The sequence below is a fragment of the Odontesthes bonariensis genome, chromosome 19 (assembly GCF_027942865.1).
Source record: "Odontesthes bonariensis isolate fOdoBon6 chromosome 19, fOdoBon6.hap1, whole genome shotgun sequence".
NCBI classification, from domain to species: Eukaryota; Metazoa; Chordata; class Actinopteri; order Atheriniformes; family Atherinopsidae; genus Odontesthes; species Odontesthes bonariensis.
Genome location: NC_134524.1, coordinates 2,260,036 through 2,284,427, shown reverse-complemented (window position 1 = coordinate 2,284,427; position 24,392 = coordinate 2,260,036). Strand labels below are relative to the sequence as shown.

General features: G+C 44.1%; 1 protein-coding gene and 1 pseudogene across 1 annotated transcript in view; both read right to left on the bottom strand.

Annotated features, from left to right (window-relative positions):
- Positions 1 to 4,697: 4,697 nt before the first annotated feature.
- On the bottom strand, positions 4,698 to 11,729 carry LOC142369456 (uncharacterized; annotated as a pseudogene).
- Positions 11,730 to 20,085: 8,356 nt separating this feature from the next.
- LOC142369455 (uncharacterized) overlaps positions 20,086 to 24,392 on the bottom strand; it is a 5,399-nt gene continuing 1,092 nt past the window's right edge. Inside the window, exons 2-3 of the mRNA XM_075451810.1 lie at positions 24,346 to 24,377; positions 20,086 to 22,243 (exon numbers count right to left, since the gene is read on the bottom strand). Of these exons, the coding sequence (XP_075307925.1) occupies positions 20,542 to 22,243; positions 24,346 to 24,377 (1,734 nt within the window). The 3' untranslated portion in view covers positions 20,086 to 20,541. The remainder of the gene's footprint in view (positions 22,244 to 24,345; positions 24,378 to 24,392) is intronic.

Sequence of the window (24,392 nt, the reverse complement as noted above, 5' to 3'; positions counted from 1 at the left end):
CTGTCTATTGTGTTTTATCTTATATGTATAATGTATTATTTCTTCATTTTTCAACTTAATCATACACAGAATAACATGTTGATTATGTTGATATTTCTACAGTCAGCCCAACACTACAGATATCTGTACAATGTTTTGTATGCCATGCTTTTTGTACATTTACATACAACAATACATTTTACTGAAAAAAAACCCCCTCCTAAACCGGTCACATGGTACGGCCGGTTCGAAAGGCCTCTGACGTCACCACATAGTCATCGACACGCGCCTCGGTACGAGCTTCACAAAATACATCCGAAGTTACTGGACACGCGCTTCAGAGTCAAGAGCCTGTTGGAAACATCACTACAAGCAAATACGCACATTGAGAAACGGCCCATTACCCGACACACACTGCGAAGCCTCGGCTCATCTCGGCTCATCTCGGCTCATCTCGGCTCATCTCGGAACATCTGGTAGCATAGCAACAGAAAGCTGCATGCAGGTGTCCAGAAAAGAATGAATTTAGCGGTCAGACGTTAGCAGAAATGTCTTCAGAGTGCTCTGTGTCATTGGTTTGATTCCTGCTGCTGGACACGGGCAGTCAGAACATGCAGCAGAGAGTAAAAAGTTCAGATAACCTGGCTGCTATTCACTGTTAGCCCGGCCTGCTAACGCTAAAGCTAATGCTAACCGTTACAGCGCTAAACCATCCCAGAAACACAACCTCAGCTATAGATTTCAATAAGCCGGCCAGATGGCCAAATAAAATGGAGCTTTATCCTTTTAGCTGTGTGTGAAACATACTTCTGGGCCCTTTTCTTCCTCTTTTCTAACCTTTTGGGGCACTTTTTGACCATCCTGTCACATTTCCCACTAAAGCTGCAGTTTTCTTAACTTCTTTCTGTAGTTTTGCTGAAATCTTTTGTGATTTAAAAAGTTTGATGATCAATGTCAAATGTAGAATGGTTCTTTCCAGACTTATCTGAGCATCATTTGGCTTTTTGATAGAAGTGTGCAGCCAAAACATGTGATTTGATGTGTTTAACGTACACAATATGCCATATTTCATGATTAGATGTTAAAATGGGACTTAATTCTGCTCAATATAAATCCTTTAATGACATGAAGAGTTTAAGTTGTGTGAAGAGGAGTCATAGCATTATTATAAAGACTTGTGGGTGATCCAGGAACGTATCACAGGAGCAGTAGAAATCCAGTTCTCCTCAGTATCAGTGTGTGATTTCTCAGATTTACACTCAGAAGCCCATTAAAAGACAGTCTGACTGTCCTCTTCAGAAGTGTCTCATGAAAGCTTCATTATTCACTTTCCTTTACATATCCAATATTTTCTGTTATCCACGAACCAACAAGGACTGAGCACATGATAAAAAGGTTCTGGAAATGAGAACAGGTTTAGAAACGGAGAGAATCTGAACCTCAGTCTTTGGGATTAGGGCCCGACAGATATGATTTTTTCAGGGCCGATACCGATAATTATGGAAATGGGAGGCCGATAACCGATATGTGCAACCGATAAATAGAAACATTATTCACGATAAATTAAGAATAGCATGCCCTGACACAAACTTTCATATCCATTAAGTCTTTTTAATTGTAAAAATGAAAAGTGCAGGGAGCTGCCAGCAGCATTTGTAAAATAAAGCCAAACATAACTTATAAAATAATAATATAAATACATAATTATCAATAAAAAAATAAATCACTCCCTGCTATGAGAATACTTGAATATATGCTATTTTTATATTAAGAAGTAATAGAAAATGAACTGACTGAGAACTAAAAAGCAAGTGTAGGGAGCTGCAGCATTTTTAAACAGCAAAATAAACATAAACATCCCTGTACAACTTTACAATGAACCATCTGAGTCGCGTCGCGTACGGCTTCATGAAGTTGTTCACCTAACACCATGGCTGTTAGCACAAGCCTGCTAGCTACTTGGTGGTGGTGTGACGGCCTGTCTGGCTACCCGTAACAAGATGTTACTCCAGATGTTTGAAACGCAGCGACTGGCCAAAACTTAATTCTATTAAAGTTAAGTAAGAGGGACATTACGACCAATCACCGCTGGTTCTGACGTGCTGGGTAACCAGTTGTTACGGAACAAGATAGGCTCTCACACCGGCAGGCTACCAAGTAGCTAGCAGGCTTGCGCTAACACATGGTTAGTCTCAGGAACAAACACAAACACGTTTTATTTGGTCTCCATTGACCATGGCTTTCAGTCCACCTTTCGTGTAGAACTACAGACACGTTCACGTTTCCATATGGGGGTTTAAAAATGACCGTACACTATGCTGAGACTGCTTTATGGACAGCCGTTTCAGTGAGGAGTATTCGCCGTCATTCTGGCTATCCTTACGTGAGCTAAAGGTTTGCGTCGTTACACAGATCAAATGGACCATTTTCACTAGTTGTATACACTAATAAAGACGTTGTGGTGCCGTGCTTTTGCAACGTTGGTGTGTTTGTGACTTATTGCAGGGGATAAGGCTTCGTATATGCTTATCTTGAAGGGAGTTTGTTCTCTCTGCTTCAAGTAGTACGGCCACCACCGCGGCCCCAACTTGCGGATATAAACTTATCGGTGGAAATTTATGGAAAGTATGGCCGATGCCGATATCCCCAAAATGCTAAATATCGCCCCGATATATCGGTGGGGCCGATAATCGGTCGGGCCTTATTTGGGATGATATTGGGACCCTTTCCTCAAACGGGATCATTGTCTTAATGTAGTAAAATGATTTAAGTTGATGGTGTTCCACTGACTCAGATGAGATTTATGGGATATTGCACACAGTGGCTGTCGGTCTACAGAGTTATTATTACATTTTTCTCTGAATTTGATCAAAAAGCTACAAATATTTTGAACTGTGACCTTAGTGGGTCTTTAAAGAAGCATTTTAAAGTTCACAGGGATTTAAATAAAAAGCACAGTAATGAGTTTAATGGATTGTGATTGGATGGTTAAAAACTGTGCAGACCAGAATGGAGCAGAACCAGGAGCAGAACCAGGAGCAGAACCAGGAGCAGAACCCGGAGCTGAACCCGGAGCTGAACCCGGAGCTGAACCCGGAGCTGAAGCAGGAGCTGAAGCAGGAGCTGAACCCGGAGCTGAACCCGGAGCTGAAGCAGGAGCTGAAGCAGGAGCAGAACCCGGAGCAGAACCCGGAGCTGAACCCGGAGCTGAACCCGGAGCTGAACCCGGAGCTGAACCCGGAGCTGAACCCGGAGCTGAAGCAGGAGCTGAAGCAGGAGCAGAACCCGGAGCAGAACCCGGAGCAGAACCCGGAGCAGAACCCGGAGCTGAAGCAGGAGCTGAAGCAGGAGCAGAACCCGGAGCTGAACCCGGAGCTGAACCCGGAGCTGAACCCGGAGCTGAACCCGGAGCTGAAGCAGGAGCAGAACCCGGAGCAGAACCCGGAGCAGAACCCGGAGCAGAACCCGGAGCTGAACCCGGAGCTGAACCCGGAGCTGAACCCGGAGCTGAGCCCGGAGCAGAACCAGGAGCTGAACCCGGAGCTGAACCCGGAGCTGAACCCGGAGCTGAACCCGGAGCTGAGCCCGGAGCAGAACCAGGAGCAGAACCCAGAGCTGAAGCAGGAGCTGAAGCAGGAGCTGAACCCGGAGCTGAACCCGGAGCTGAACCCCTCCACCAGGAACAGAGCCGGCTCATCCTCTGGTTGAGCGATTTGGCCCACTTAAAATGAAAAAGACAAATATCTTGTTGTTCATGAGATGTGTAGTATGTTATCTGTTATATGTGAGAGTCATGCTTGCAGCCTTGTTTTGCAGAGTAGACCTTTCTCGCTCGAAAAAGAAAAAATCTGACCCAGTTTCAGCGCTTGTTCTTCTGTTTGCACTCAGACAGCCATTCCATCCTAAAAGAACCGCATTTCTTTTTTACTTTAGCTCGGTGAGTGGATGTGTCGCTGGCGCTGCCCGTTCGTTTCGCCATGATAAGGGGTTGCGTCTCACTGTTAGCTAGCTAACCTGCACGGCGCGTATGGGCAGGGCACATATGCAAGCACCATCAATGCTCTGATTGGCTGCATAGCGTAAGTAAGCCGTATCATTGGCAGAATTAATACGATTATGGTGAATTTTAATTTATGCGCTGCATAGATGTTCTTGTGCGCTGAGACTGTGCGAGCAGCTCAGAAGGAACGTTGCTTAGCAGCCCAATCAAAGACGACACGCACCTTTCCAGGCTTGCGGGGATGAGTCACTGGGTGATGTGGGAGGTACCAGATCTTGCTATCGCTGCGGTCAAGTGACGAAGCTGAGACCTCTTCTGCATAACCTTTGTCGATGGTCGACTTCATCGCCTCCACATACTTCTCTTTCAGGTCTGCGTTCTTTCTTAGTCTGCGTTCCAGTAATCGTAGTCTGTGTTGCTAAGTTGATGTTGTTTGGTAATGTCACGGTTTCCTTTTTGAAAGGTATGTCTAAGCTATAGTGTGAGCCTTCTTTGGAGAATGAATTTTCCCACAGTTTAATGACTTTGTGGTCATTGATTGGTAGATTGTTCTTGTGTGTGGGGTCATCAAGTTTCCAAAACCTTTCCACCTGAGTTTGCAGGCTATGATCGGGCTTGAGGAAGTAGGCCCTGGCCTTCCTTCTTTCCTTGCAATCAATTGGTCCATTTATGGCCCAGCCAAGCAACGTCCTGGTAGCATATGGGTCATTATCTCCTCCTACAGGATATTCTTCAGCTCTGAGAAGACGTGGTGCATCTTGTCCAATAACAAGGTGCACATCTTTGGAGTTGACACTGGGAATAGGAATGTCCGCTAAGTGATCCCATCTGGCCGTCTCATCAGGTGTAGCTAGACGGATAAGTCCTATGTTTAACTTATTTAGTGTTCTCGCACCATTAAGCGTGTACATGCTGCCATCGTGCAGTGAGTCTATCTCAAGGTCCACACTTCCAGTAAATATTCCTTCTCGACTGCGTCCTACTGTATAAAGGTCTAACCTGGCAGGCTTGCCCTTAACCTTGAGTTTCTTGGTGAGTTCTTCCGACACTAAACTGGTGTTGGCTCCTGGATCGAGTAATGCGTACGTGACAGAACTGATGCTGCTAGCCTTGCTTCTAACCACAACAGGAACAATAGGTAAGCAAACCTTACCATTTCCTTCCACTGCCCTGTAGGCTAAAAAATATGCTTCTGACAGAAATTCTGAAAGTTAGCCGCCGCAGACTTTGTGTCTTTGTGGGCAAAATACTTGTTGTAGACCAACTATTTTACTGGAGAACATCAATTGGATCCTTGCCAACGTGACAGGACCGTTTTTATTGGAATTGTTTCTTTTCTTACAATACTGTGAGGCTTTATAGGTGACTTTGACACTTTTTTTTTGTTGCGACTGGTTTTACATAAGTGTTAACTGCGTCCACACTTCTGATTGTATCCTGGATACATAATTGGAATCACAAGACCCTTAGCTTTCCAACGGTATATAACATATGTAGGTACATATAAAGGCGGGCTGAGGAAAACTCCGGGTTTGCGCTGAAGCGGGACATAAAAACGTTAAGGGGTTAATAAATGTTCCATTTGCTCAGTTTGTGTTTTTCCTGGTTAAAAACAGCAAAGTGTTTCCTGGTTTCATCTCCTCTCTCTGAGCTGCAGATCCAGATGTGCTCAGACTCAACATGTGCTGCAGGCTGAATGATCTGCTGGAAGAAAATCAGCGGGCAGATTGTTGTGGTGGGACTTTTTCTGGCTCTGTCTGCAGATTTGAGAGGTTCAGGAGCTAATCTTCATTTTGTGTTTAAAGTCTCTGGGTTACTCTGGGTTACATGAATTGAACCTGGTGGTAATATTCTGGGTCTTTAATGGTTAGATGACAGGTTTGTAGAGTTGTTTTAACAAAGAGAAACAGGTTGAGTTAAAACGGACTGTGTTTCCCTGATGGCTGTTGAGCTGAATGGCTGCAGACCTCTGAGTTGTAAGCTGGAACAGAGGCTTAGTGTAAAGAATGTCATGTATTACCACCGCTGTTACTTTTATTCCTTTAAACCAGCGGTTCTCTCTCTCTCTCTCTCTCTCTCTCTCTCCCCCCCCCCCCCCCCCCCCCTTCCACTGCACTCGTCTCTGGGCCTTCTTCCTTAGGTCTTGCCAGCTGTTGCCTATGCTCCTCATCTCCTCCTCTGTGTCTGTTCTCCAGCTGTTTTTTGGCCTTCCTCTCTTTCGTTTACCCTGTGGATTCCAGGTTAGTGCCTGGTTTGTGATGCTGGATGGTGTCTTCCTAAGGGTGTGCCCTATCCAAGACCATTTCCTCTTGAGGATCTGGCTTCCCACCGGGTTTTGTCCTGCTCTATCCCACAGCTCCAGGTTGCTGATCTTGTCTGACCACTTAATCTTAAAGATCCTTCTCAGACAAGTGTTTATAAATGTTTGTATCCTGTGTTGTGTTGTTTTTGTGGTTCTCCATGTCTCGGATCCGTAGAGCAATACTGACTTGACGTTGGAGTTGAAGATCCGGAGTTTGGTGGCTATGCGAATCACTCTGGAGGCCCAGACGTTCCTAAGCATGATGAAGGCTGCTCTTGCTTTCCCTATCCTGGCTGTTACATCCCTATCCGTGCCCCCCTGCCGGTCAACCACACTTCCCAAGTACACAAAGGACTCTGTCTCCTTCACCTATTTCCCTCCAATTGTGACTGGTGTGCTGTTTGTAATGTTAATCTTCATGAGTTCAGTCTTCTTTTTGCTGATCTTGAGTCCTGTACTGATTGATGTTCTGTCCAGATGGGATGTTTTATCTTGCATTTGTTTGTGGTTGTGTGAGAGGAGTGCCAGGTCGTTGGCAAAATCTAAATCCTCCAGCTGTGTCCAAAGTGTCCACTGGATCCCATTTCTCCCTCCTCTAGTAGTAGTCCTCATAATCCAGTCAATAACCAGTATGAAAAGAAATGGCGACAGTAAACATCCCTGACGTACTCCTGTCTTCACATTAAAGCTCTCTGTTAGCTGTCCTGCATGGGCTACTCTGCATTTCATGTCCTTATATGTGTTCCGGATTAGAGATACAAACTTCTCTGGTATCCCGTAGTGCCGCAGCAACTTCCACAAGGTGTCTCTATCTATGCTATCAAAGGCCTTCTCGTAGTCTATGAAATTGATGTAGAGAGGAGAGTTCAATTCAGTGACTGTTCTATTATGATGCGTAGGCTGGCAAACTGGTCAGCACAGGACCTGTTCTTCCGGAAACCTGCCTGTTCATCTCGCAGCTTGACATCCACTACATCCCTCATTCTCTCCAGGACAATTCTGTTGAACACTTTCCCTGCTGTTGACAGTAGCATAATCCCTATAGTTGTTACACTTACCAAGATCCCCCTTCTTCGGTAGTTTTAAGGCTCTAGCATGGTTGCTGCGTCTGCTCGCGCGAGCGGTGTTGATGACGTCACGAGTTCGTGCCCGCCATAGGACCCTATATAGTGGCGCAAGTTGTTGCGCGCCAGTAGTTGCAATTTTCTCCGTCACAGAGGTGGCGCTGCTACGTGAAGGTTACCTCTACTCTACAACCACGAAAGGGGAGAAGAAAACAATGCCGCTGTCAAGAGCAGGAATACTGTAATTAATGATACTGCTGCAGTTTTCGGATCATTTTAATTTTTTAATTCAATTAAAAGAGGTGAAGGTTTGAAGCCCCCGGCATCAACAGAGTCTCTGCCCTCTTCTTTGCCTTCACGTATCTGTCCCGTAGCTGCTTCCACACATTCTTACAGAACTCTCTCTCTTTCCCCAAAGTTCTGCCAATCTCTGTGCACCAGTTTGGGGAGTTTACGTGCTCCCTGTGCTGTTTCACTGCAGTTTCGTACAGCTGCTTTACAAATGCACCTCCCCACTTAGCCTGGTCTCACATCGGTCCATCCGGTTCGTTGTGCTCGGCGCCGCCAAGTTACAAAAATCGACTGGTTCACGACAACGCGCTGCGCCGTCTTTTCAAGGGAAGCGCCAGGCCTGAAACGTCATTTTGACGTCACGGTGCGACACCGCCGTGACAGACGCGGCAACCATGCTACCGCCTTAACGAGTATGCCCTCCCTCCACTCCAGGGGAACATGCTCCTCTTCCCAAATCCTACTGAAAAGGCTGTGCAGTATGTTGACTGAGCTCACTATGTCCGCCTTGAGGGCCTCTGCTGGTACTTCATCTGGTCCTGCTGACTTCCCGTTCTTTAGAGACATGATGGCCTTCTTGACCTCTACCTTTGTAGGTTTTCCCGTGTTGATAGGTAGCTCTGTGTTTGCAGGTGGTATATCTGGAGGTGCCTCTGGGGCTGGTCTGTTTAATAGCTCATTAAAGTGTTCTGCCCATCTTCTAAGTTGCTGTTCTGTTGTTGTAAGTGGGTTGCCCTCTTCGTCCTTAACTGGTTTCTCTACTTGTTGGAATTTACCTGCTAGCTTTCTTGTCGTCAAGTAGAGCTCCCTCAGGTTTCCCTTCCCTGCAGCTTCCTCTGCCTGCTTGGCTAGGTCCTCAAAGTGGTCTCTTTTGTCCTTTTTGATGCTCTTTTTAACTTCCTTGTCTGCTGCTGTGTAGGCCTCCTGTGCCCTTGCCTTCTCTGATCTTGTCTGGCCTTTCTAGCTTCTTCATAGTGTGGAAGGTCATCCACTCCTTGTGATGTTGTTTCGTCTTGCCCAAGACCTCCTCACATGTGTCCAGCCAGCCCTTTGTGGCCTGTTGCCACTGGTTCTCAATATCTGTATCCTCCTCTTTAAAGAGTTCCTGCAGTGGCTGAAACCTGTTTGAAATGCTGAGTTTGAATGCTGTCTGGATGTCCTTATCCTTGAGAAGGCCTACATTGAATCTTTTACGTGGATTGGTGTTTGTGGAGTGTTTCTTCAGCCTCAGCCGTGCTGACGTCACAATAAGGTGGTGGTCTGATGACACATCTGCCCCCCTCATCACCCTTAAATCACTCCACAGTCGTCGGAACTTCCGGTTGATGCACATGTGGTCGATCTGGTTTTCTGGATAAAGATGCTGCCTCCTATCACTAGTTGATTGAGCGAACACAGATCTGCAAATCTTTCCCCATTCTCGTTCATCTTACCTAGCCCTTGTGTTCCCATTACCTCTTCATGGCCTGTGTTATCTGACCATAAGTAAAGTGATGTCCTTGTTTCTACTTTTGTCCAACACAGCTTGAAGTCGCTGGTAGAAAGCATGCTTCTTCTCCTCCTCCGTGTCATTAGTAGGAGCATAGCACTGTATAACATTCAGATTGATGTTGCTTTTCTTTGTAGCAAACTTGGCCGTTATGATGCGTGAGCTGACCGGCTCCCAGCCAATGAGTGCTCTCTGTGCTTCCTTTGCCAGCATCAGGGCGACTCCTTCTGAGTGGTGAGCTCCATCTTCTATGTAACCCGTTGCTCACGTTTCCCCTATGAACAACGCCCAAATTCTCTGACCTACACTCTAACAACTTCTGCACACATTACATTACATTACACTTAGCTGACGCTTTTTATCCAAAGCTTACATCTAGTTAGATACAGGGTATTGGTTACAAGCCCTGGGGTTAGGTGCCTTGCTCAAGGGCACTTCAGCCATGAATAGAGGTGTAGGGAGAGGTAATGGCAGGACTTGAACTTGCAACCCTCTGATCTTAAGTCCACCTCCCTAACCACTAGGCCACGGCTGCCCACCTGTGCTCTCACGAGTAATGAGTCTCTTAACAGGTAACAGTGTATGTTGTGCATAGAGTGCGCAACTGATCGCATTAACAAGACTAGGCTCGCTTACCATACAACCGAAAGCAAAGTGCAATATAGCTTTTAACCTTATACTAAAATAAAAAAGGAAAAATGGTAGTATGACATAACATGCCAGTTTAATAATCCGTACTGGTCAGTAGAAGAAACCCAAGGGCAATGCACTTTAAACATGTAACAGTTCAATCTCATCACAGTAATATTATTAATAAACAATAGCACAAGGAAGCTTCCTGTCACACCTGTTAATTGGGTACCCGACACAACCAGTGCTAAAACAGATAAATCCCAAATCAAAAACAAAAACAACTTTAAACAACAAAAAGTTACCAAAACCCAAAAAGAGCCAACAAAATAAATTAATCAAACGTCACAGAATCAGTCTCTTGCAGGAATAAAGCAGTCCCGTAGCTTCATATATCGTTGCAGGCCTGATAGCTCTTATTTAGCATACGTCCGCAGAATAGCAGTCCCAACGATGGCGGCTCTCAGCACAACCAGGTGGAACGCGTTACTCACCCCACCAGGGATTACCAGTCTTAACTGAACGGCTTCAAAACTGCTCCAACTCCGGTCCAACAGTCCACTCTGGATCACGGGCTTGGTCTGGTTCTGTACTCCACAATCTCCAAAATCCAGGCCACATGTCCGAAATGTTTGTAGCTCCCGATAGTTGGTAAAACATCCGATAATCCACAACAGCATAAAATCCAGCTTCTTCGAGAGCCGCCACCTGCTGACTCACGCCGCCCGTACAGCTGACTCATACACCTCCGTTACCGTTCCCACCTCCCAGCCATCACAATTGCGCAAACTTGATATTGCCCTTGACTGACCAGTAAGGTAGAACAGGGGAAAGTGATGCATTTACTGGCAGTAGTAAATAGTAGGAAAGTAGCAAACACAACATTTACTGCGTGTTTTAAAGTCAACAAAAAATACACGTGTATGTCTAAGACTTTGGCAAGGCGCAAAGCATCAAAGGTAAGTGTAATAAAATGGAAAAGGCCTACAATGCATTGTATTCAAATAAATATATAAGGTGAGTAAAAAAATAAATAAAAGGAGGTGATATATAACCTAGAGGGTTACATCTATGTGACCAGAATACAGTAGCATCTCTCCTGTTGCTAGCCTAATCTTTCCTGCCTGTAGCCATCTTGTTTCACTCAGCCCTAGTAGAGAGACTTTATACTACCTCATTTCCTTTGCTACTTGTGCTGATCTCCCAGTTTCGTACATTGTTCTAACATTCCATGTACCTATCTTTATGGTTGTCTTGGGTTTCAGAAGGGGAGTCGGCCTTGCAGCTTCCTTTCGGCTTTCACTGCCCTGCGTCATAAGCCTCCTGTTTGGAGGCCCTTCCTTTCCCATGACTTGTGTTTCTTGGATTCTTATCATCGGTGCTTCTGTAACTGTATTTTTCTAGATAAGGTAGTTGGCCCTACGCTAACCCTTTTTACCTTCGGGGTGAGGTGGTCCACATTTTGTCTGGCCTCTACCCTTTGACCTGTCCAGCATGGGTGACCCTGCCGGGGGTGCTAAGCATTGAGGCACTCCCGCTGGCATAGCTCTTGGGGTCATTGAGACACGCAAGCCCTCACACCGCTACAAGGCGTGGACGTTATGAGACGTTATTATCTATCTATCTATCTATCTGAAATATTGTAGCTCAAGTTCCTTTTCAGAGTTTCATCATGACAAAAAGAATTAGTAAAAGAGCAACATGCAAGAGTTTACTGCTTAAAAAGCTGAACGTGTGTAGAACACATCACAGCACAGTGCTGATAGCTGAGGGCACTTATAAACGCACCCTCAGCGTTCACGTTTGATCTGAGATATTGAGACCTGTGTGGCTCGGTCTGTCCAGCTCTAGATAGAATATGTTGGTTAGCGTAGGTTAGCTTAGACAAAATCTTTTTTGTGAACTTCAAAAGGATCTAAGTCTTCTTCCCCTCTGTCATTGCAGAAACGTAGAGCCCAAGAGAGATCCAGATGGCACTGCTGTAAGGACTGTGGGAAAGTTATCAAACGATCAAATCTGAGGTATCATCAGATAATTCATACTGGAGAGAAGCCATACAGCTGTGGTCAGTGTGGGGCAGCTTTCACTACATTAGGTGGTCTAAAGACACACCAACGTATTCACACAGGAGAGAAGCCATACAGCTGTGGTCAGTGTGGGGCAGCTTTCACTCAATTAGTTTATCTAAAGAGACACCAACGCATTCACACAGGAGAGAAGCCATACAGCTGTGGTCAGTGTGGGGCAGCTTTCACTACATTAGGTAGTCTAAAGAGACACCAACGTATACACACAGGAGAGAAGCCATACAGCTGTGGTCAGTGTGGGGCAGCTTTCACTACATTATCTGATCTAAAGAAACACCAACGTATTCACACAGGAGAGAAGCCATACAGCTGTGGTCAGTGTGGGGCAGCTTTCACTACATTAGGCAATCTAAAGACACACCAACTTATTCACACTGCAGAGAAACCTTTCATCTGTGGTCAGTGTGGGGCAGCTTTCACTACATCATATCATCTAAAGGCACACCAACGTGTTCACACAAGAGAGAAACCTTTCATCTGTGGCCAGTGTGGGGCAGCTTTCACTACATTATCTAGTGTAAAGAGACACCAACGTATTCACACAGGAGTGAAACCTTTCATCTGTGGTCAGTGTGGGGCAGCTTTCACTAGCTTAGGTAATCTAAAGACACACCAACGTATTCACACAGGACAGAAACCTTTCATCTGTGGTCAGTGTGGGGCAGCTTTCACTCGATTAGATAGTCTAAAGAGACACCAACGTAGTCACACTGCAGAGAAATGATTGGCTGAAATCAACAACAATTTTTACGGCAGATAAGCAAACATTCACCTGGGAGCAGCAACTGGAACTACCAATCAGAAGCCTTGCCTTTGTTCAGATTAAAAATCTTCTTTGTGGATTACCACCTTCTCTTGTCAGGACTTTAGTTCTGAATGTTCTGTGGGGAGCACATGTTTGAAGAACCATTGAAAGTGCTTTATAATTAGTTGGGATTGCTTTAACTGGGGACGGATCTCCCGACGTTCAAGACAAACATGGCATCAATTGTGAGTTGATGGACAGAACAAAATGCAGTCTGTTTGAAAGTAGAAACATGTTTATTCTGTTATACTGAACATATTTGTTTTGTTTAAAGCTAAGATCCACAAAGTAGCTTTGCACCAGCTGTGGGTATTTCTGTAAACATCTGAAGAAGCAATATATCATTTCAGTTTGATGTGAAGTCGAGCTTTACACTCGTCTGTATTTCATTGTTCTGCATTTCATTAAAGGTCAGATGTTAACTTTTCTCATGCTTTTCATGTTCTTGCTACACAGATATTTTTAAAGAAAATGTGTGTTTGGTTACGAGGGAAAGTTGACCCTTATCATCTTCCCCAAAGACCCAGAAATCTTTAACGCAGTCTGAAAAAGGTTTGGAGTTGTTCCCTGTACTTCCCAGACAGCTGTATGATGCTCATGACTTAAGCTATGGTCCTGGCTGAACAGGAAGTAGCCTCCAGAAATGCAAGACAGTCGCTGTAGCCACTGAATGTTACGCAGGACGGTCTTCCTGAATGCAGATGGTCATCAGTGAAGTCACCTCCCCCGAATGAACCCCGTCATGTTGTGTAAATGTGGCAAAACATGGCGAGCCAGCCGGGGGGGCTGTTAGCGTGACAGAGACAGTCTCTCAGTCAGAGACCAACCTCAGAAGTTAAACCCAGTTTGTAACTGAGCTGACTCGCAGTGGAAGTCACATGTTAGATCTGGTTCTCAGGGAGTGTTTCCTGCTGAGATCCAGCCGTGTCAGATCAGTGCTGCAGTTTCTTGTTTTGCATTATTCTCTCCTCTTACTCAGACTACACCTGAAACTAATCAAAAGCAGAAAGCAGCATGAAGAATTGTCACATCAGCCAATTCAAATAAGTAATAACAAGTGCTTGAAAAAGGCAAATGAATGAAGGGACGTAAAAATGAGGAAAATCCCCTCAGTCCCCAGAAGTCTTTCTGGGGTTCCTGCTCCCAAAGCACACTGAGCGCTGCTTCTGTGCTTCAGTGTTTTTCAGGAGTTTGTGTTCACTTTTTTCACCTCCGTAATGATCTGTAAAACTGAAGGTTGTTGAAGAACACAGTGCTGGATCCAAACAATAGTGTAATGTTCCAATCTGACCTCCTGGTGGCAGCGTCGTCTCACTGGGGATTTCTCATTGATTCTTTTAAAAGCAGGAATCACCGTCAGATATTCATGAGCTGAAGGGGATGAACTCCTGTGCTTCTGCAGAATACCTGAGTGTCCTCCAGTGCCACCATGAAGTTAGTGTTTTTCACCATATATGTTTATATTCACACTAACTTATAGATTTAATCTGCTGTAACTCCTGGTTAAATGGAGGTTTTCCTCTTTCTTTAACTGCAGAATTCCACCGTAATATAATTCTAGTTCAAAAAATAAAATGATAAACTCATGTCTCAGCTTTAGTTATTTATAAATGTAGATTGATGATACGTATTGGATGGAAGCTTTTAACTCCGGATTAAATGTTTTGGGTTCAGGTGGAACCGAACCAGGTCAGCACCATTATCCCAGAATTCTTTGCATCTTCTTCAGATTTTCTGTGTGAAAACAGAGACTTCTGAAACATGTTTCTGAGCTGGTGTGGATGCTGCTGGAAGGACCTCTGCTGGTCACTCTGGTAGGTTTTCACAGCTGTTATGATGCGTAACCGTAGCAATGGGAAAGTTGTTCACCTGTTGGTGCAGCTAACTGAGCTTCACAAAAGCCCAAAAAATGGCTGGAAAAATACCCCAAATCTGGATGAGCTGAAGAGGAGACGTCTAGGATGCAGAGCAGGAAGAAACTGGAGGAAAAGGAGGAGGAAGTTTAAAGCATTTCTTCCCTCGATCATCAGGGGAAATGTGAGGTTACTGGTGGATAAGACAACTACATGCACCAACTACACACTGAAAGGTTGAATCCTAAACTTTCTCTTTTCATTTTCTTTTCATAGGGACTGAGTTCAAGCCTTTTCCAGGTTCCACTCAATCTTTCTCAGTGTTCAAAGTTTGAAACCAACGAGTCTGAGACTTTATTGGGATACAGAGCATGAGACAGAACACCGAGCAGCTGAACAAAGCAGAGACAGTTGATGAGCAAAGCTGTCTCACAGGAAACATGTTGGAAGACTAAAAGATAGTGTCTGTGCTCATCAGTCTCAGGTAAAAAGTGCCAAGAAAGCAGCACAAAGCAGCGGAGGCATCGCTCAGAGGGGCAATAAACTGCTTTGGGACTCGGAGATCATATGTTCAAGTCCTGTGAGAGCTGCTCAAAGAGTTTAAATGTCTCCAGGTTTTAGAGGCCAAAGCAAAGAGTGAAAGGCTTTAAGGTGGAAAGAGTGCACATTTTAATAAAGACGGATTAATTGAGATTCCTGTCAATGAACAAGAGGACAGTAACTGGACTGGTTCTGCTCCGGGGCCACCTCCCAGGAGCTGCTCCTCCTATCTCTAAGGTGAGCTCCTTCTCTAGGCCTGACCCCTCGGGTGTGTCCCAGTTTCCCTTTCCTGGGAGGTGAGCTCCTTCTCTAGGCCTGACCCCTCGGGTGTGTCCCAGTTTCCCTTTCCTGGGAGGTGAGCTCCTTCTCTAGGCCTGACCCCTCGGGTGTGTCCCAGTTTCCCTTTCCTGGGAGGTGAGCTCCTTCTCTGGGCCTGACCCCTCGGGTGTGTCCCAGTTTCCCTTTCCTGGGAGGTGAGCTCCTTCTCTAGGCCTGACCCCTCGGGTGTGTTCCAGTTTCCCTTTCCTGGGAGGTGAGCTCCTTCTCTGGGCCTGACCCCTCGGGTGTGTCCCAGTTTCCCTTTCCTGGGAGGTGAGCTCCTTCTCTAGGCCTGACCCCTCGGGTGTGTTCCAGTTTCCCTTTCCTGGGAGGTGAGCTCCTTCTCTAGGCCTGACCCCTCGGGTGTGTCCCAGTTTCCCTTTCCTGGGAGGTGAGCTCCTTCTCTAGGCCTGACCTCTCGGGTGTGTCCCAGTTTCCCTTTCCTGGGAGGTGAGCTCCTTCTCTAGGCCTGACCTCTCGGGTGTGTCCCAGTTTCCCTTTCCTGGGAGGTGAGCTCCTTCTCTAGGCCTGACCCCTCGGGTGTGTCCCAGTTTCCCTTTCCTGGGAGGTGAGCTCCTTCTCTGGGCCTGACCCCTCGGGTGTGTCCCAGTTTCCCTTTCCTGGCAGGTGAGCGTTCACAATCTGGTGCTGCTCCATCAAGGTCTTTGTGTCAATCCAAGCCTGACCCCACCCCTGAGGCAAGGTGTCAGGGGAGACCCTACTAGGAAGGTAACACCGACAACAAAGCTCTCAGGTTCCTGGGAGAACTCAAAGCCCTCCATCACGTTACGGATTCTATTCGTGTTGTGAATGATGGCATCACGGTTTACACTGAGAGCCAACGGGACAGCAGCTCTGTTGTTTAGAGCCGTGAGACGGTTGTTGGACACTTCTTGCTCTCTTAGATATATTTGGACGATGGGAGCAGTTCCTCTACAACAGTCAACCAAAAACTGTCCAAAGGTGATGAGCAAAGCGTCCTGTAGCTTTAGACCTCGGTCTCGTCTTAGTTCAGTTAGCTCCTCCCAGCTGAGTTGTTAGGATCAGTAACCCAGTCGAGGCTTTTTCAGGTGCTCACCTGTTATCTATTGTCCCCCAAAGTGCTGCAACACTTCATTTCAGTCATTTCAGAGGGGGAACATGTCCAGGTTGGCCCGTTCCAGCTGTTGTTCCCAGAGGTGCATCTTTGGGCAGAATCCATTGTCGGTGCTTGTTTTTTTTGTTTATTTTTCTCTCTTTTTTTTCTCTCTCTCTCCCTCTTTTTCTCTCTCCTCTCTTTTTTTCTTTCTCTCTTTTTTCTCTTTTTCTCTTTCTTTTTCTTTTTAATTTTTTTTCTTTTTTCCTCTTTTTCTTTTTTTCTCTTTTTTTTTCTCTCATTTTTATTTTTCCTCTTTTTCCTCTAATTTTTTTCTCTTTTTTCCCCTTTTTTTCTTTTTTATCTCTCTTATTTTTTTCACTTTTTTCTTTTTTTCTCTCCTTTTCTTTTTCCTCTTTTCCTTTTTCTCTCTCTCTCTCTCTCTCTCTCTCTCGCTCTCACACCAGATGGCGCTGATCAGGTGATTGATGACGTCAGAAGCGCAGAACGCATTGTTCGGTGGAACCACGGTTCAGAGGTCTCTCATCGTTTGAACACTTGGGGGCGCTGTTCTCTACAAAAGTAAAATGAATCCCAAACTGTCACAATTGAACTCAATTCATTGCTCTTTTCCATGGCTTCTGGCAGGAAACGTTCTGTGGCTTGGGATCACTTCACCTTGGTTTCTCCTAATAAGCTGATACTATTGTACAATATACTGTTGTGTGATGCAAGATGTTTGCTTGTTTTTGTTTTTCAACTGTAAATATAAGCTTTATTATTATTATGGGTATGCATGCTAATATACTTCTCTTCTTAAAATAAGGGGGCAGCACATTTAAGAATCTAAGGTATGTAGGACAATACATTCATTTTGGACTTGTTTATTTAGCGCATATCCCAAACAAAGCGCTTACGGCCATTATTCCACACATTTTAAAAAGTGATGGCTTATCTCTTTCTTTTCTGTCTGCTGAAGTTGCGGTGTTTGATTTGCCCACAAGAACTGGCCTTTCATGCCAACACATCCTCCATGATGGGACACCTCCGGTCCATCCATCCTGCTGAGAGCCCTCGGACACCAAAGCAAACCTTCAGCCTGTAACCTGGGGCGGCCATCTTGGACCGGTCATCGCTCCACTCAGTGTAATCTGTCTGGCTGGAGCCATGAAGCGTCAGTGCATTTAATCAATCATAAATCGCTGAATACAAAACTGATTTTAACCGGATTTTTGTTTCTGCAAACGTGATACATGTAGGCATGATACGGGACTCATGAGTCAGCGTATTTTAACATTCATAGTAGGCTCAGCAGTAATAGAATATTCTGCTCTGTAACATATGTGATATATATATATATATATATATATATAAGCACTAATATATGATAAAGAAGCAGATTGTGTACTACTCAGATATTTTATTAAGTTGAAAAATGAAGAAATTATACATTATACATAAAAGATAAAACCCAAAAGACAGAAGTTATATATCGGAAAATAATTGTATCTCTTTCAGGCTTGTTGCTCCATCAGTGTTAAAACAAGAATAAACATTTCATGTAAAATCTACTGAACATTGTATGTTCTTTATGCTGAGCTGTAAATAAACAGTTGGAATCATAATTCACTGTATCCTGTATATATTTGTTGGGAGAGACTTTAGTCCAGTTTAGATTACTGCAGATTATCAGAAAATATGCAGCTGAACTCAACACAAACAGCTCTGATGGCTGCAGAAGATGCAGTCTGAGAGAAGGAGATTTATTTCACTTCTACAGCCATTTATTTCTGCTTTACATGCAGGTTTTATCATAGTAACTCAGTGGCGGCTCCTGGCAGATTTCTCAGGGGGTCATCAGCTCTGCTCCAGCACCTTTTGTCTTTGTGCGCTCGTTGTTCCTGCTCCTTCTCACCCGGAGATCCTCCTACATTTTTATTAATGACTTTACAAATGCCCGTTTGTCACAGTTGATGAGGAATGCCGCTGTTGAAAGGAGTTATTAGCATTTGGGCCCCAAGCAGACCTCCACCGATTTGTAATCATTGAAGTTATTTTAGCCTTAAGGAGTTTCTTTTGTTTTGTGACTGAATGTTACAAATGAAGACATTTCCCCATAACTTAGAGCCTCCACCTATCCTTCAGAGACTTTAGGCATGTGTCCAGGATGGCGAGGGGAGAGACTCTCACACTCAGGGGCGCCTCAGGGCTCCAGGCTGGGACCTCACACTGACAGAAGGTAAAACACTTCAGTTTCTGCCTCAGAAAGAAAGCTCAAAGCTGCACCTCAACCACACCTTACAGCATCTCGTTGGGACGGGGAGGCCATGAGACGGGAAACTTTATCATTAACTAGGTGAATGTGATTTTATGATAAAGTTTTATCAACATTTCAATGAATCAAACAAAATCAGTTTTGTAAATGAGATCAGTTGAATTCAACTCAACAATACTCATTAATCCCTGAAGGTAAATTATATCCCTGCAGGATTAGTTATTATTAAAGATCAGCTGCTGTTACAGAGAACTTAATAAAATGTAATCAGCTGAAGTGTAGCAGAGAGGAAGGTGTGGTAGAAACCTTCAGAGGTCTCCATCAGTGGGTCGGGCTGTTGTTTCTGTAGCTTAGCAACAGCTCAGCTGATGATGTCACACACAGCGTCAGCAGGTAACTCAGGTGAACTCTGTCATCAGACAACATGGACAGAAACTCACAGCCAGCTGTTCAACATCTGGGCTGCAGAGACGCTCCTTCTAAGCTTTCCAAGCTTATTTGAATCTAAGTTGTATAAATGTACTTCTAAAATACTACGAATTAGTTCAGTTTGTGTATTGTACAAAAATTGTAATGTACTTAGCCGCTTGTTCTGTATAATTTTTTTGCTTGGAATAAACTAAACTAAACTAACAAAACAAAACAAAAAAAAAAAAAAAAAGGAACAAAAACAGCCTGAAGCAGGTTTAAATGATCAGCATTTGAGTTTGAGGTACAATCCAATAAAGTATAAGGGTGTCGTGTGCACACTCTGCCAACGGGTGTTCTGGGTAAGTTGTGCAGCCGTCGGGGCAGAATAAGAAGAAGAAGAAGAGTTGTGGACTAAAACAACGTGAGCAGCGCGATTGAGAGCATCTGAGATTACAGCAGAATGTCTGTTGGGTAAATCTGCTCAGTACCTGATTGTGTGAGTAACTGAGCAGTTGTAGAAGCAACAAACAGATCAGTTCAGTTTCCTCGTGTTAAACGGTTCAATTCAAAGTAGCGTTAGCCTGTTTAGCTACCTTTTCCCTCAGTGCAGCCATGACGTTTGGACTAAAATGCGTTCACACATCTGATTCCAACACAACAGACATTTGAAAGAGTTTCACAGTTTGAAGTTGAGCCTCGTGCCCTTTTAGTGTTGGAACAGCCTTAACTTTCAGCTTCAGTCATCAGCATCATACAGCTGTCTGGGAAGTACAGGGAACAACTCCAAACCTTTTTCAGACTGCGTTAAAGATTTCTGGGTCTTTGGGGAAGATGATAAGGGTCAACTTTCCCTCGTAACTAAACACACAATTTCTTCAAAAATATCTGTGTAGCAAGAACATGAAAAGCATGAGAAAAGTTAACATCTGCCCTTTAATGAAATGCAGAACAATGAAATACAGACGAGTGTAAAGCTCGACTTCACATCAAACTGAAATGATATATTGCTTCTTCAGATGTTTACAGAAATACTCACAGCTGGTGCAAAGCTACTTTGTGGAGCTTAACTTTAAACAAAACAAATAAGTTCAGTATAACAGAATAAACATGTTGCTACTTTCAAACAGACTGCATTTTGTTCTGTCCATCAACTCACTATTGATGCCATGTTTGTCTTGAACGTCGGGAGATCCGTCCCCAGTTAAAGCAATCCCAACAAATTATAAAGCACTTTCAATGGTTCTTCAAACATGTGCTCCCCACAGAACATTCAGAACTAAAGTCCTTACAAGAGAAGGTGGTAATCCACAAAGAAGATTTTTAATCTGAACAAAGGCAAGGCTTCTGATTGGTAGTTCCAGTTGCTGCTCCCAGGTGAATGTTTGCTTATCTGCCGTAAAAATTGTTGTTGATTTAAGCCAATCATTTCTCTGCAGTGTGACTACGTTGGTGTCTCTTTAGACTATCTAATCGAGTGAAAGCTGCCCCACACTGACCACAGCTGAAAGGTTTCTCTCCTGTGTGAATACGTTGGTGTCCCTTTAGATGACCTAATTGAGTGAAAGCTGCCCCACACTGACCACAGATGAAAGGCTTCACTCCTGTGTGAATACGTTGGTGTGTCTTTAGATTAGATAAATCATTGAAAGCTGCCCCACACTGACCACAGCTGAAAGGTTTCTCTCCTGTGTGAACACGTTGGTGTGTCTTTAGATTAGATAAATCATTGAAAGCTGCCCCACACTGACCACAGCTGAAAGGCTTCTCACCTGTGTGAATACGTTGGTGTCTCTTTAGATGAGATAATTGAGTGAAAGCTGCCCCACACTGACCACAGCTGAAAGGTCTCTCTCCTGTGTGAATACGTTGGTGTGCCTTTAGATGAGATAATGTAGTGAAAGCTGCCCCACACTGACCACAACTGTAAGGCTTCTCTCCTGTGTGAATACGTTGGTGTGTCTTTAGATGAGATAATCTATTGAAAGCTGCCCCACACTGACCACAGCTGAAAGGTTTCTCTCCTGTGTGAATACGTTGGTGTCTCTTTAGATTAGATAAATCAGTGAAAGCTGCCCCACACTGACCACAGCTGAAAGGTTTCTCTCCTGCGTGAATACGTTGGTGTGTCTTTAGACTAGATAATGTAGTGAAAGCTGCCCCACACTGACCACAGCTGAAAGGCTTCTCTCCTGCGTGAATACGTTGGTGTGTCTTTAGACTAGATAATGTAGTGAAAGCTGCCCCACACTGACCACAGCTGAAAGGCTTCTCTCCTGTGTGAATACGTTGGTGTGTCTTTAGATCAGATAATCTAGTGAAAGCTGCCCCACACTGACCACAGCTGAAAGGTTTCACTCCTGTGTGAATACGTTGGTGTGTCTTTAGATCAGATAATCTAGTGAAAGCTGCCCCACACTGACCACAGCTGAAAGGTTTCTCTCCTGTGTGAATACGTTGGTGTGTCTTTAGATTAGATAATCTATTGAAAGCTGCCCCACACTGACCACAGCTGAAAGGTTTCTCTCCTGTGTGAATACGTTGGTGTGTCTTTAGACTACCTAATGCAGTGAAAGCTGCCCCACACTGACCACAGCTGAAAGGTTTCTCTCCTGTGTGAATACGTTGGTGTCTCTTTAGATTAGATAAATCAGTGAAAGCTGCCCCACACTGACCACAGCTGAAAGGTTTCTCTCCTGTGTGAATACGTTGGTGTGTCTTTAGACTACCTAATGCAGTGAAAACTGCCCCACACTGACCACAGCTGAAAGGTTTCTCTCCTGTGTGAATACGTTGGTGTCTCTTTAGATTAGATAAATCAGTGAAAGCTGCCCCACACTGACCACAGCTGAAAGGTTTCACTCCTGTGTGACTACGTTGGTGTGTCTTTAGATCAGATAATCTAGTGAAAGCTGCCCCACACTGACCACAGCTGAAAGGTTTCTCTCCTGTGTGAACACGTTGGTGTGTCTTTAGATTAGATAAATCATTGAAAGCTGCCCCACACTGACCACAGCTGTATGGCTTCTCTCCTGTGTGAATATGTTGGTGTCTCTTTAGATGAGATAATCTAGTGAAAGCTGCCCCACACTGGTCACAGCTGTATGGCTTCTCTCCTGTATGAAACCTCTGATGATACCTCAGATTTGATTGTTTGATAACTTTCCCACAGTCCTTACAGCAGTGCCATCTGGATCCCTCTTTGGCTCTACGTTTCTGCAATGACAGAGAGGAAGAAGACTTAGATCCTTTTGAAGTTCACACAAAAGATTTCCCTAAGCTAACCTACGCTAACCAACATATTCTAACTGGAGCTGGACAGACCGAGCCACACAGGTCTCAATATCTCAGATCAAACGTGAACGCTGAGGGTGCGTTTATAAGTGCCCTCAGCTATCAGCACTGTGCTCTGATGTGTTCTGCACACGTTCAGCTTTTTAAGCAGTAAACTCTGCAGCTCAGAGAGAGGAGATGAAACCAGGAAACACTTTGCTGTTTTTAACCAGGAAAAACACAAACTAAGCAAATGGAACATTTATTAAGTGACTCTAATATTGATATACTTGGAATATCTGAAAGTTGGTTGACACATTCATCATCATCTACAGCAACTAGCAGCATTCCAGGATATAATGTATTTAGAAAGGCTAGAGAAGCAGGGCGGGGTGGGGGAGTATTAATCTGTCAGAGAGAAGTTTCAACATGAACTAATAAGGTGGCCTAAAGACGTTAACGCTGAGTGTACTGGTCTAAATGCATCACTCTGCTCTGCAATGTCTTTTACTGTGATTTGTGTGGATCAACCTCAGCAAAGGATGTGTTTTATGATCATCTTCAGACAATCTTAAATCACTGCAACTCGAATAAGGAAATCATCCTACTCGCTGATTTTAATATCAACTGGAACATCAAGTCAGGAAAAAAATTACAATTTGAGACAAATTATAAAAGGAGCGACAAGAATAACTAATACGTCAAATACAACAATTGATCTTATATTTACTAATAATCCTGAAAGACTCTGTAAGACTTTTAATCTATTATCTGGCCTGTCAGATCACAATTTTATCTTGTGCTCATGGAAAATTAAGAGGAAGCATTTAATGGCATCCACCAGAGGTCACCAGTTCTACTTCATACCCAAAAGCCAGCAACAATTCCTGAATGAGGAAATCCAAAATCTAGAAGGTCTAATATTCTGAAAAATAACGACATTGAGGCTCGCTTAGATAACAATAATAATAATAATAATAATAATAAATGTATTTGTATAGCACCTTTCACAGAAAATAAAATTCACAAAGTGTTTCACAATACGATGCAAGTCAACATTTCATATACACACATAAGAAAACACAGTAAATGCAGAAAAGCATGAGGCTACAGAGCAGATGGGCACTTTAAGAACAGATAAAAGGTATTTTATATAGGTGGGACCAGATTCTTTTTGAAAATGTCTAAAGAAGTTGCAGACCGTAGACAGAGAGGAAGAGAGTTCCAAAGAGTTGGAGCCACTACCTCAAAGGCACGATCACGCTTTGTCTTTAGACATGCTGCAGCTTGGGGATGTCGTCAGGAGACATGGCATCAGTTTTCACAGCTATGCTGATGATACACAGCTTTACATCGCCGTGTCTCCTGATGACCTAGAACCAGTTAACGTTCTTTTAAACTGTATTTTAGATATAAAGTCATGGATGGCAGAGAATTTCTTACAGCTCAACCAGGGCAAGACTGAAGTTTTAATTATTGGTCCTGAAGACAAGAGAGAGATCATTTTACCCAAACTACAAAACTTTAAATCTTCTCAACATGTAAAAAATCTGGGTGTTCTTTTTGACTCTGAGCTGGATTTTATCCAACATATTAGAAATGTAACAAAGACAGGATTTTATCATCTTAAAAATATTGCCAGAGTCCGCCCATTTCTCTCTCTTGCCAGCACGGAGGAGCTGATGCATGCTTTTATTTCTAGTAGAATAGATTATTGTAATGCCCTGCTTTCTGGTCTTCCCAAAAAAAGTATTCATTACCTACAATTAATACAGAATTCAGCTGCACGTGTGCTGACGAGGACCAGAGGGCGGGAACACATTACACCAGTTTTAAAATCGCTGCATTGGCTCCCCGTGCGTTTCAGGGTTGATTTTAAGGTTCTTTTAGTTGTTTATAAATGTCTTAATGGTCTTAGGCCTTCTTATCTATCTGATCTGCTTTTAAATTATGAGCCCTCGCGGACCCTGAGGTCCTCTGGTACCGGCCTTTTAGTTGTTCCT